Consider the following 14,747-nt stretch of genomic DNA (forward strand, 5'->3'; position numbering starts at 1 on the left):
AATCCACCGCCGTCGTCCTCTTCAAAAAATCTCAAATACAAAACTAAAAGAATTCTTTTTGTTTAGATCCATCGTCTTCTTTACTAGCAGTGTCTTTCATCTGAGCAGAAACCAGTTGTCGTCTTTCATCTTCTTCTTTATCCTTTATCTTCTTCTTTAAGTTGTAGTTTCTGCAATTCATTAAACTGCCGCATTGCATCATCATCATCGTTCGTTTTGTCGTGCGTCTATGCGACAGACGAAGGTGATGGAAGACGGCGACGATGGCTGAATGACAAGCATAACCAGATGGGACCGATGCCGAGGATGAAGAAGAAGATGAAGGATAAAGAAGAAGATGATATAACAAAGGGAGTCAACGGTGATTGATATTTTAGTTTTGTATTTGAAATTTTTTGTTTCAATTGATTTAGAGTCTGTTGATTTCAATTGATGGGTGACGAGTTTCAATTGATTTCGTTAGTTTCAATTGATTGCTTGTTTTTGTTGATGAGCAGTGGCATGCAGGTTGAGAAGCAGGGTCGGCGGAAGCTTCAAAGAAATGACGGCAACGGTTTGAGGAGCAAGGCCGACATTTTTATTGTTGTAGATTAAGTTTAATTAAATTTGTTAGATTAGTTTTTAATTAGGTTTTAGTGATATTTTAATTAGGTTTAATTAAGTAATTTATATTTAATTAAAAAATTAATTTATTAGGGATAATTATGGTAAATTAGGATTAGTTAAGATTAAATCAGAATTAATTATTATTAATTATACATAATTAGAAATTCAACTTTCTTTTTTATGTGATTTTATATCAGAGGGGTCTTTTTGATGCTAAAGTGCTAAGTTGCAGGTATGTTTAATCCAAAAGCTTCGAAAATTTCTTTTTTGATATTTCGTGCCAAGTTGAGAAGGTGAATTGATCCTTTATTAAATTTTTCCCAGAGGACCATGTTTAATCCCAGTGGATCAAAATTTTATCTTCAAAACTCTAGAATAAATTTTTATCCCTAGAGGAGAGAACCGACTTCAAGCATCCAACTGAAGCGAAACACCGAGGGGTATCCATAATTTTCATAATGCAAAACAGAAAGTAGCACCATAACAACGATCTAACCCTACATGCGAGACTCCAAACAGACGAGAAATTTTATTGTCAAGAAGATATCACAAATTGTGTCTCTAATAGTTCAAATAAACTTCAGAAAATTTTGATAATTGTGGAATAATTACAAAACCCAGACCTCCATTCAATATGATGGCCCTTAGGACAGCCGAGGGGATGTTGTCACCTTTACAAACCTAGGAAGCACATGATATGATAATTACCAGGCATCCACTCAATAGGATGGCCCTTGCAACAGCCGAGGGTATGTTGTCCTTTCTAAAAACCTAAGACGCACCGGGCACGATAATTACCAGAGGTTAAAGCCATTTGACCCTCAAGACGGCTGGGGGATATAGCTCCATTCAATGGAGAATGTTTTGGGTAGTTCAGATCCAGCAAATGACCTTTAGGACGGTTGAAAAGTAATACTCATGGGCGTGACACACACATACTAGACTAGAACAGGGGGCATAGGATCAACACTGTGCATCTTAACTGGTAACACTCAAGCTAGGGTGTTACAAAAACCACCAGTGAGATATTACCTCTAATGGTGGACAATATTTTTATTGCTTGTCGAACGACGAGTCTCGTTCTTTGACGGAAATTGACTTATTTTGTCAATTCCTATCAAAGAGGGGGAAAACTATAGACAACTCATTTCTGACAAGTATAAAAGGTTTAAGGGAATGAAACGTCTGATGATGATTTTCAGATACACTCATCCGAGTCACGAGCTAGCGATCCTCTTGTTAAAATTCAAGTGGACTAGATCAATGTGTAGCTACAAACGTGAAGGGCTGGAGTGTAATTCCCGCAAATAACCCATAAAAATCCAAAGTGATTGTGGTAAAAGTTAAAAAATTTGACTAATTATAGTGCTTTAGAAGTTTATGGGCCAATTTGTAAGTTTGACAAACGAAATTTCCCAAACAACCTCCGTGGTCTTGGAAGCCTTTTTCACACTTTCAGAGATCAAAATTATCTTTTTCCACCTTTTTCGTGGCATACTTTGATAATTCCAAAATTAATATTTGACTAACCAAAAATTAGAGTCTTAACCTAATCAAAATAATAACTAGGCCTACCTATATAAATAACCTTAACTCTAATTAGGAAAGTGGGCGCATTAATTAATTAGAAAAACCTTAGTTTACAAACACACAAAGAAAAAATTCCATCCACCACAACAGCAATTTTAAGCCACCATACGTCGATCAAACCAAGCTATTACGTTTTAATTCTTCAAGAACCAATTGTTTCACAGCGGCCTACACCGATTATGCATTTGTATCATTAGAAAACAATCCAGGACTAATAATGGTAATTTTTAGGACCCTAATCAGTCCCTATTTACATTTTTATTGTAAATTTATGCATCTATATCTAATTTTGATTCATTAACTATGCATGTTAAGAATTTTTAGTATTCTGGAGTAAATTGCCATGATTTACCATGATTGCTATTAATTTTACTTATAGACACATGTTTATATTGTTTAATTGTTTTTACATATTATTTTGATTAATTAATGATTCCATAAACATAATCATTTTTTTATCGGTCATGAGTCATCAGTCCTTCCAGCCTCGTGTTCTTCGTCTTCAAGTTTTTCCAAATCCTTGATCTTCATCCTGAATCATCTTTTTTCTTTTCCAAGCTCGGAATCGGTCACCGATTGAACTATTGGCAATGTAATTAGTTGTAGGATTATTTTCTATGATTTTATGGGCTAGTTGCAGACAACATGTCTCTACCATGTCAGCAATGGCGCCATGTGGCATAATGTCATCAATGGCTCCATGGGTCATGATCCAGCCCATCAACTCGTATTAATATTTTCCGCTTTGTTCGGACTCGGAATCGTCCCCGGTTTGAACAAGGGTACTTCTATTTGGAATCATACTATTCTGACAGAAAAATTACAGAAAACCGACAAACACTTTAGGATGAACGTTAAAAGTATCCTTAATTTGTATGTATATTATTTGTTTTTATGGAAATGTAAACAACATTTATTGCTTTTGAATATAGAATGTGAGCCGCTTCCTCCTTAAGTTTTGCTAAAGCAACTACATACCTCTGTTTGGAGTATCCTACTCAAATTTCATCCTAATTATCTTATTGTTGAATCAGTTGTATCAATGGAAAGAAAAATTCTAGTCGAGCCAGCATGTGCTTATACTATAGTATAGAAAATCTGTCCAGGTTAATTAGATAACCACATTAATCTAGTTTCAAAATAATCAAATCACATAAAAATTTTAGGGCTGCCATGAAAATTGTAAGTTGTGCTTGTATAGGCATTCAAGACAGTAAAAGTAAAATCAATCTCACTTTTACATCCAGTTTAGACTTTATTCATATAATTGGAATAAAATCCACTTTTATATGTTATATGTTAGAAACCCCATATTTAGATGATTGTTTACGAATACTTGCTCTTTGTTCATCATATCGGTCCATATTGAGTCATGTGTTGGTCTTAAATGTAATGCATGTTTACATTTTCTGCACCTATTTTCCAGTATTTTATTTCCAGACATCGTGTTTTGATAAGATGATTTATTCTATCTGGGATATATACCTGATAAATTGATGAAGATTAATAAACCAAGTACACGAGTTAATTGTGTCCACGAACCCGAATCTTCCGGCCCGATACACGATCTTTTGTCCATAAGCGTGTGAGACGTCCAATCGGTAGAAAAAAGTATTTTCTAGTCTAACAAGGTAGCCACTCCATTTTTTAAACCACAGAGTCTGCCATAAGTCTGAGTGAGCCCGCGTCTCTCCGCTCACAACACGTATTGCATATTAAATTCCAACGTTTTAAAAATATTCCAAATAAAATTATAATCTTTCGTTTTTGGCACTAAGTAGCCTAAAAAGAGGACAAAATTGTTGGAATACAAAATGAAAAAACGGAAAATTATTTGTTTTGCGACGTTTTGAACAATGTGATTAAATCGATGTAAAATTAAAACGTTATAATTTATTTTGTCAATACCCTTCAAAATAAAGATTAGCCATAAAAAAAGTTCATATTTATACTGTTGCAGCCAATTCTCATCAAAAGCTTTTAAAAATCATTGTTGTTAACGTATTTTCGCTAAATACATTTTAGTTTTTGCTAACTATTTAATTTGAAGGTCTATTCATCTAAAAGACCAATTGTTTTTTTTTTCGATTTTAATCAAAAAATTAATTTCATCAATTGTTTTAATTTTGATAAATAATTTTCATCTGTAAAAAAATTAGGATTAGTTAAAAAGTCATTATTTTCATTATATGATGTCTTATTTGGAAAGCTATATTTTTATTTTTTGATTAATTATAAAAACAAATATTATGAAAAAAAACTCTACACTTATATACTAATAAATACTTTTTATAATCTTTATATAAAATAAAGTTGACTTTTTAAAATAGGATATAAGAAATAGTATTAAACAAATTTTATAGTAGGTATTCAAATTGCCGCCTTTTTTTAACCAACCCACATGAAATTGCAAGTTTCGTTTTCTTTAATATATAGCTACATGGTTGAATCGTAAAAATTTGACTGCTATAAATATACCCTTATCAACACTTGGAAAAAAAATTAATTATCCACCATCATCTTCATCTATAAATATTTTGCATTGTTTACTTCGATCTTTGTATTCTTTGTGGAAAAATGGAGCTAGAACAACCCATCTCAAGAGACACCTCAGCTCTCCAAACCTATTCTTCAAGACTGAGTAACTCAACAACAACGACAAGAAGAGGTTCTAGAGCAGCCGTTGATCTTTGCTACGGATCGGAATCGTTCGGGACGCTAGAGATAGGCGTGCCGAAGAGCATTTCGTCGGAGAAACGACTGGCTTGGCTACGGTCTCAGATCATTGGTGATGATATAGAGTTTGATTCTCCCTTTGGTAAACGAAGACTTACGTATGCTGATCATACTGCCTCTGGTCGTTCTCTTCATTACATAGAGAATTTTATCATCAATAATGTTCTTCCCTTTTATGGTAATTCTTCTTCTTTTTATCATTTTCTTTAATTTATTGTTCAATGAATGGCTATTTTCTTTCATTTTCACTTCTGGGGATTGTATAGATAGCTTAAAAATACTTATTTCATATCTAGGAATAATAACCAAAAGTATTTCATTGTTGATTCTTTTATTTTATATTCTAAACTTTTGAAAACATTAATTTTATCTTATTTTTTAGTTTCAGTTTTAATTATATCTATTTTTCAAATTGACATTTTTTCACGCTAAAATCTTTTATATTTGACATATAGTCTAGATAAATTCTTAATGTTAAAAAGTGCTAAAAATTGAACTTATGTGTCAAATATGAAAGATATTTGAACTTATGTGAAAAAAATTCAATTTAAAAGGAGTGGATACAATTGAGATTGCAAATTAAAAAATTAAATAAAATTGACGGTTTAGAAAATTTGTGATATAAATAAAACAAATCAGAAAGATATAAGTAATTTTGAATTTAACTTTTATTTTTATGCTACTTTTTCAACCTCATTCTTTTTCGTCTAATAAAACAAAATTGAATTTGATACTCTCATATTTAAAAATATGTAACATCTTGTCAATAAAATTAGGGTTAATTTTATAAAAAACAAATTACGATTTTTACATCTAATTTCATGTTGAACATGATTTTAAAAAGTTGATATATAAATTTATGACCTTTTATTTATTTTCAAATCTATCAACAAAATAAAATTCGGTATATTTTTTTTTGAAAAAAAAATAAAGAATTGTTTTAAAAATCGTATTTAAAATGAAATTAGATATAAAAATCATGATTTTTTTATAAAATTAACCAAAAAAATTCGTGATAAATAGAAAATTTACTTCCAATCTATGTTATAGCAATGGATTTAGACTTTAATGACAATTTAGGACCGACATAAACTTAAAAAAGTCTCAATAAACTCCCATACACATAAACAACTCATTTATAAATTAAAACATATTTACAATGTTGTGCAGGAAACAGTCACACAAGTGACAGTTACGTGGGGCATAGAACAACAAAAATGTTAGGTGAAGCAACCCAATACATAAAACGAACCCTAGGTGGCACCGGAGAAGATGACGCAATCATGTTCTGCGGCTCAGGCTCAACCGCCGCTATCAAACGATTACAAGAGGTGATGGGCATAGCCGTGCCCTCAATTCTGAGAGAAAGGTTCGTTAAATGCCTGAGCGATGAGGAGAGGTGGCTGGTTTTTATTGGTCCACATGAGCATCATTCAAATATTTTGTCGTGGCGGCAGAGCTTGGCCGAGGTGATAGAGATTGGATTAGATGAGAATGGGTTGGTGGACATGGAAGGTCTGGAAAAGTTGCTGTGTTCTTATGGAAGTGGTAACCGCCCCATTTTGGGATCGTTTTCAGCTTGTAGTAATGTGACTGGAATTGAGAGTGATACTCGAGCGATTGCTCGGCTGCTTCATCGATATGGAGGATTTGTTTGTTTTGATTTCGCCGCTAGGTAAATCCATTATTTTCTCTGCTATCTTTTCCTTTTTAAGTAGGGTTAATATCATAAAACAACTTTGCAAGGTTTTGCATTTTAATCACGCCGTTTAAAAATCGTTATTTTCATACACTAACAAACAATTTTTTCCAAATTCATACACTGTTTAAAATTCCGGTATAAATTGCTGAGTTGACAATCGAATAGCGACATGCCATAACGAATCAAATAATGACAAGTCAATAATTTTTACCGAATTTTTGAACGGTGATAGATTCGGAAAAAATTGATAGTTACTGTATGAAAATGACGATTTTTAAATGGCGTGATTAAAATGAGAAAATGAGTGAAGTTGGTGAACTTTTATTACATTGCCCATTTTAAATCAAAGTGTCTAATTTTAAATTCATTCCCTAAATTAAAACTATATGTTAATTGACTAAATCAAAGTGGCTAATTTTAAAAATACAGTAGTATCACTTTTGTCGTACCATGACTGATTTTATATGCTTCCTACCAACTTAATTAATATATCACTTTCCTAAGATATTGTAACTTCATTTATTATTAATTGAGAGTTTTTTGGTCATAATTGGTGTTATTATCATAAAAACAGCGGACCTTACGTGGAGATAGACATGAGATCTGGCGAAATAGACGGCTATGATGCAATATTTTTAAGTCCACATAAGTTTCTTGGTGGACCCGGATCCCCTGGAATTCTTCTAATGAGTAAAACTCTCTATCGCCTCAAGTCTTCTCCGCCGTCAACTTGTGGAGGTGGAACTGTTCATTATGTCAACGGCTTTAATGAGAAGGTAAGACATTTAAGGGCTAAATTGTATATAATTAAAGTTTAAGGATATAAATATAATTGACTAAAGTTTGAAAATGTATCAGTCAATACAGCAACAAATTCAAAAATAAGACATAAAACATATTTCAACATCTAATGTTAAAAATTAATTTTATTTATAAATATTGTTCGTTCATATATATATTTTGTTATTACAAATATACAGTATAATTAATTGTTACACAATATGTTAAAATGAAAATATTATAGTTTTGATGGAAGGAAAATAACAAGTTCATGAAAAGTTAATTATATTCATATTATAATATAAAATAAATAATTATATTTATATTTTTGCAGGATACGCTATATACTGATGACATAGAAGAGAGAGAAAATGGCGGAACGCCTCAAATAATTCAAACAATCAGAGCATCACTAGCATTTTGGGTTAAAGAATACATCAGCTACAAGACTATTGAAGAAGAAGAAACTAATTACATATCCATAGCATTACGAAGATTAAAGTCCAATAAAAACATTTGTATTCTAGGAAACACAAGTGCCAAACGACAAGCGATTTTGTCGTTTCTCGTATATTCGACTACCAATGATGTTTCATCTTCTTCATCTTCTACGAAGGATGATCTTTACATGTGGGCAGAGAGCGGGAAGAATAGAGATAAGCCTCTGCATGGGGCGTTTGTTGCAGCATTGCTTAATGACTTGTTTGGTATTCAGTCCAGAGGTGGATGCGCTTGTGCTGGTCCTTATGGTCATGCTTTGCTTAACATCACTGAGCCTCAGTCCCTTGCTATACGATCTGCCATACACCAGGTTCATTTAATGCTTCTTTCCAAATTCCTTTTTTTTTTTCTTAACTAACTAATTTTTGAGTTGATAGACTATATATTTAAGAGAAAAAGGTCAACCCGGCCTTCAATTTTGTATCTCGGGATCAAATAATATTTTTAATTTTTTAGTCAATTATGTTCAAAAAATTGTATCTTGGGGTCAAATAAAATCACTTTAATTTATTAGATTCCAATTTTTTTGTTTCAGAATCAAATAAGTTATGCATTTGAGGTATATAAATTAGAGTTACTTGATCCCAAGACACAAGTTTAGAGATCTAACTGAATCAAAAAAATTATAAGTGACTTATTTGATCCCGAAACATAAGTTTGGGAGTCTAATTGATTAAAACAGTTAAAAAATGACTTATTTAACTCCGAGATATAAATCTGAGTTTATACATATTAACTTATCGGGAATAATTGGTTGCAGGGATATTCAGGAATAAAGCCAGGATGGACAAGAATAAGCTTTCCATACTACATGTCAAGTGAAGAATTTGAGTTCATTCTCGCAGCAGTCGAATTCATAGCCATTTACGGCCAACGTTTTCTACCACTTTATCGTTTCAACTTCAATAATGGCAGCTGGACTTTGAAGAAGAAGGCGTTCAAGGACTTAGCACAGCACAAACACAACGGATTCAATGCAATCGCTGCTAAAGATGGTGGACATATCATTATGAATAAGTTTGCATCATATCTCCGTACCGCCAAACACATTGCCAATTTGCTTCCTAAATTCCCCTCTATGCGTACGCTTCCTCAAGATTTAGATCATAATCTTTTGTATTTTCGAGTTTAATCTACTCCGACCGTTATGTAGTTCATGAGTTTACGATATGTTCTTTCTTTCTTTTTTATCATTTTTGTTGAGAGACCACTAGTTCAGGTTGATTTTGTGTTATTAGTGTAAAATATTTGTGTTTTGTTGTGTAGAAATAAAAATGTTTATAGTTATTTATGGCTGATGGTTTGAAAAAACCTCCACCTTTTATTCCCTTTTTCATTTCATTCTGACGTTGTAAAATCGGCGATTATACTCAAATTCATACCTTTCGTTTTCAATTCCACCCTGACCTAAATTTTTTGACACCATAGCAGCCACGTCAGCCAATTTTGTTTACTCATAGGCTATTGTGTCATTTAAAAAATTAAAAAAAATAATTATATTTTTATTTTTATTTAAAAGTGTAGAGATCTTTTTTGCCCTTTTTACATTTTGTTATCTCTTAATTATTGATTAATCCTAATTAATCATAATTAACTATAACTAAAACCTAATTAAATTCTAATTTAAAATCCGAATTAAACCTAATCAATTAACCTAATAAAACCTAATTAACTCTAATTTAACCCTAATTATTCCTAACTAACCTAATTAACCTAATAAAATCAGCTAATTCATCTAGTATCATTTTCACTAGCTACTGCCGCAGTGAAGTTATCCTGCAATGATAGTCATTAATTAAGCTTGTAGATTTGGGAAGGTGGAGAATGGTTGAAATTAAGCTTCGATACAACCATCTGTAACCTAAGTTGCACGGAAACGGAAACTGAAACGGAAACGGAAACGGCGAAACGGATTTTTCCAAAATATAGAAATCGGAAACGTGGGGGAAACATGTAAATAGTAAAAAATATAGGATATATTTATAAATATTAAAAGTTATAAAATTATTAGAATATACTAGGGGTGGGCAAAAAAACTGGTCAAACCGATTAACCGAACCGAAACCGTAAAACCGAACCGGAAAATATGGTTAACCGGTCCAAGAGTTTAGGTTTAGATTTTGATTTTAAATTTTTACGGTTAATGGTTTAGGTTTAGGTTTTGCAGTTTTAAAAACCGCGGTTAACCGGTTAACCGATTTATAAATAATACTATATATTTTTATAAATTATATATATACATACATATGTTTTTAATTATTCAAATAAAAAAAAATTATAATCTACACACATAAAAATTCTAAACACAAAAATATATTTAAAAATATTTTGTTTATCAATATATTTTTATTTTAGGAGTATATATATAAAATTTTATTTTTTTTAATAAAATATTTACCTAATTGAAATAGAAATATATAAAATTTATATTTATAATTAAATAGAATGGAAATTAAAGTTTAATTATTAGATTATATTTAAAATTTTATCTATAAATTGTATCTTTTTTATATCTAATTTTTTTAATGATTACATGGTTAAAAACCGCAAAACCAAAAAACCGAACCATTTTAAATGGTTAACCGATTTAATGGTTAACCGTTTAATATTTTAGGTTTAGGTTTTTAATTTTAAAAACCGAACTACTATGGACCGGTTTACATATGACCCTCGTGGACCGGTTAACCGGTCCATGCCCACCCCTAGAATATACAACAAATATAACATATCATTAAATTCCATAATAAAAAAGTCTATGATTTGAACATATAACAAATATTCCTATAACATATCAATATTCCATAATTATAAAGTCTATGGATGATTGATTAGATACTTAACGTTTTTTTAGGGTTTCCTTTAACTATTTAAGCTTTTTTTATATATCGGAAACATGTTTCTTTTTAGGAAACGAGTTTCCAACTTTTAGTATTTACAGAAACGAGCCCGAAACGTTTCCGAAGAGTTTCTGAGAGTTTCGGAAACGGAAACGTTTCAGAAACGGGGAAACTCACCCTGCATAAAGTTTCCGTGCATCTAGACTGTAACTTAAAGAATGTTGTATAATTACTTTTATCACATATATATGTAACTTAAAGCAGAGGATGATTGCTGCTACAAAATGAAATGAGGTAAAAGGAAAAGAATGTGGGTTTGTGGCTGTTGGGAGAAGGGAGAAGAGTGCATGTTTGCCCGCACGGGTTTGCTCAAGTGGTCTAACTCTCAGCCATCTGGTCGCGGGTTCGAACCCGGGCTATGCCTTTTTAATATGGAGTGGTTGAGATTGGATTGCTGGCCATTATAGCCCGGAATTACCAGGTATGTGGGCTTGCGGGCGGTCCACATCCCGCGGTTTGACAATGATATTGAGTTTTGGCTCAGTAGAGTGTGTCCTCATTAACAAAAAAAAAAGAGTGCATGTTTGATGGTGTGGTGTTGTGGGCTGTGATTATTTTGATGGATTGATGGAGCTTCCATTGATGGGTCATATTTTCTCATTCTTCTTCCGCTAGAGAGAGGACAGAGAACGGAGGAGATGAAAACGGAAAAGAGGACGCAACTGGAGTGGAAGTAGCGGTGGCAGTGGATATGGATTGGAGGCGGCGGCTACCTGCAGAGGTGGAATGAACCAATGGAGAAGAAGAAGAGAAATAGAGGTTGAAGATAACTGTAAAATGAGCTAAAAAGTCCCTAAATATTTAGGATTTTATGTTTTAGTATATGAATTTAAAATATGAAGATTTAAGGGTTTTTTGATATTGTGGTAGCATGTCAGCCGATAAGGGAATTGGCTGACATGGCTATCATAGTGTCAAAAAATTTAAGTCAGGGTGTAATTGAAAACGAAAAGTGTGTATTTTGTATAACCTGCGATTTTACAACGTCAGGGTGCAAACGGAAAGGGCTAAAAGGTGGAGGTTTTTCAGACCATTGGCCGTTATTTATTCATTTAAATTAATTTTAAAATTAAAATATAAATATATAGTATTTTTTTGGATAATTGCATAAATTGAGTGTAAATGCAATAAAAGCCAAACTACAGAAATTTGGATTAAGTCCAAACACAACTAAAAGAAGTCTAAAGCAAATCGACCAAAAATCAATTACAAAACATGAAGCAAACTCTGCACCAGCCTCCGACATCAAGCTGATGTGAAACTGGTGCACTGAACCGTAAGGTGAAGCTGATGTAAGCGTGCTTTCAGAAGTTATCTCTATTTTTAGAAGTCTTTGGGATCCTTTGGCGTGCAATCTTTCTAATTAATTTCTATTTAAGTACTGGTAGAGTCACCATAATTTTGAAAAAAATCTCTCTAGATTGGCTATCACTCAAAAAAAGCCTAATCATTAATGATGGAATAATATAAAATTTCACATGATGGAATGAGACAAAACCTCACATGGACACTTTATACCAAAATCCCACATTGCTATTTTATAAAGAAGCTTACTCAACAAGTCTCTATATAAAGGCAAGCCAGCCCATTACTATAGCAAGTTAAGCTTTATTATCTTTTTAGTATAGTACTTTCCTATATTTTATGGAGATCAACACTGACGTAAGTTTCGGAGTGGATTTCGGACCAAAGGTCCAAAATCCTATTTGACCTTGTTTGTCTTATAGGACACTACTCGGAATTCACCTAAGTATAAAGTTTGTCACGAAGCGACCCGGAAGACAAGACGATCTTGGACCAGATTCATCATTTGGCGCCGTCTGTGGGAACGACCAACTTTCCTATAAATAAATTCTTGATGTTCGGATTCGTTTAGAGATCTACATCTTTCGGAAGTCTTCAACAAGCGGCAAGAGGTTTGTAGGTTTATTAGAGTACTTCCTTAAGTAAATCAGCCTATAGTAGCATAATGTAGGAGATACGCCCAACACATTAGATAATTAAATTAGGAAGTCTTTGCTAGCATATATATCCATGTATATTTTAAATGCTAGATTCTGGTATAGATGTATAAATATCATTTCATGTGAGACTAAAGATACATCCATATTGTAAAATGTTATTCACTTACGTTTTTACATCCAGTGATGGAATATCTTGTATGGATATACATACGCTCGATAAGCAAAACATAAATGCCCTGTACAATATGTATGGTATTCTCTTATTGGAATAAATGTTAGAGATGGACATCTTGAGCACCCCAAAATTATAATTCATGTTATATTATGAGTTGTTTTTCACTTGATCTACTATAAAGCACAGGTCGACCAATCAGTTATTAAACCAAATTCAAGATAATATCAGCTACAAATGGGTAACGTCCCGCATACAAGAGACATTCAATGGAGAAAAAACAATTCTACAAACGGGCAACGTCCCGTATACAAGCGACATTCGACGATGAAATAGAAAAATTCTACACACGAGCAATGTCCCGTAATTTATTGAGAAACATTTCTCAAAGGTAGAAACTCCTCACTCAAGATTTGAGAACACACCTACAAAAGATCTGACACAAGAAATATTGTATGAAGACCGGATCTCTCAAATGATGAGATATCCTAACATAAAAAGAAATATAATGAGAAAGATTGGATCTTCGAAATAACAAGAGAGCCAGACATACAAGATTATATTACATGTGAAGTGGAAGATCCGTTTCTCCACCATAATGAGAGATCCAGACATTTAAAGAATAACAATGAAGAAGTTGAAGACCGTATATCCACAAGGATGAGAGATCCAGACGTACAAAACCAATAATGAAGAAGTTGAAGACCAAACCTCCCAAGTAATGAGAGATTATGACATATGAAGTGGAAGACCCGTATCTCCACAAGGATGAGAGATACGGGCATACAAGAACAAAAATGAAGAAGTTGAAGGACGAACCTCTCAAATAATGAGAGATTCGGACATGTGAAGTGGAAGACCCGTATCTCCACGAGGATGAGAGATCCGGACATACAAGAATAACAATGAAGAAGTTAAAGATCGAACCTCCGATATAAAGAGAGATTTGGGCACATAAGAAGTTGAAGAATGTATCTCTTAGATAATGAGAGACCGGGCATAGAAGAAGATTATAGGTCGTTGAAGACTAAACCTCCGAAGTTCAGACACATAAGAAGTTGAAGACCGAATCTCCGAAGTAATGAGAGATACAGACACAAATAAAATCGAAGATCGTATCTCCAAGACAACGAGAGATCCGAACATATAAGAAGATTATATGTCATCGAAGACTGAACCTCCAAAGTAATGAAAGATTCTGACACATAAGAAGTTGAAGACCGTATAAAATATCCAGGCATAGAAGAAGATTATACGTTGTTGAAGACTGAACCTCCAAAGTGAAAAAAGATTCAGACACATATAAAATTGAAGATCATATCTCCAAGATGATGAGAAATCTGGTAAGTACAAGATAATATTATATAAGGAAGTTAAAGACCGTATCTCCAAGATAACGAGGAGATCCGGAAGTGCAAGTAAAACATTATATGAACAAATTGAAGATCGTATCTCTAAGATAAGGAGAAATCCATAAGTACAGGATAATATTATATAAAGAAGTTAAAGACCGCATCTCCAAGATAACGAGGAGATCCGGAAGTGTAAGTAATACATTATATGAACAAATTGAAGATTGTATCTCATAGATACGGAGAAATCTGGAAGTACAAGATAATATTATATAAAGAAGTTCAAGACCGTATCTCCAAGGTATTGAGAGGTCCGGAAATACAGGTAAAATATTACATGAAGAAGATGAAGACTATATTTTCACAATCATAAGAGATTTACAAGTACAGGTAAATGCTATTTGAAGTTAGACCGTATCTCTAAATGAGATCCGTTCATTTTAGAAA

The 14,747-nt window shown here is 32.7% G+C and overlaps 1 protein-coding gene across 1 annotated transcript; it reads left to right on the forward strand.

The window, feature by feature from the left end:
* The first annotated feature begins 4,717 nt into the window (after positions 1-4,717).
* On the forward strand, positions 4,718-9,140 carry LOC126655007 (uncharacterized). The gene is made up of 5 exons (XM_050349015.2): positions 4,718-5,110; positions 6,103-6,607; positions 7,209-7,410; positions 7,749-8,225; positions 8,676-9,140. The coding sequence occupies exons 1-5, from the start codon at positions 4,774-4,776 to the stop codon at positions 9,045-9,047; spliced, it is 1,893 nt and encodes a 630-aa protein (XP_050204972.1). The 5' UTR covers positions 4,718-4,773; the 3' UTR covers positions 9,048-9,140.
* The last annotated feature ends 5,607 nt before the right edge of the window (positions 9,141-14,747 follow it).

The sequence above is a fragment of the Mercurialis annua genome, linkage group LG7 (assembly GCF_937616625.2).
Source record: "Mercurialis annua linkage group LG7, ddMerAnnu1.2, whole genome shotgun sequence".
NCBI classification, from domain to species: Eukaryota; Viridiplantae; Streptophyta; class Magnoliopsida; order Malpighiales; family Euphorbiaceae; genus Mercurialis; species Mercurialis annua.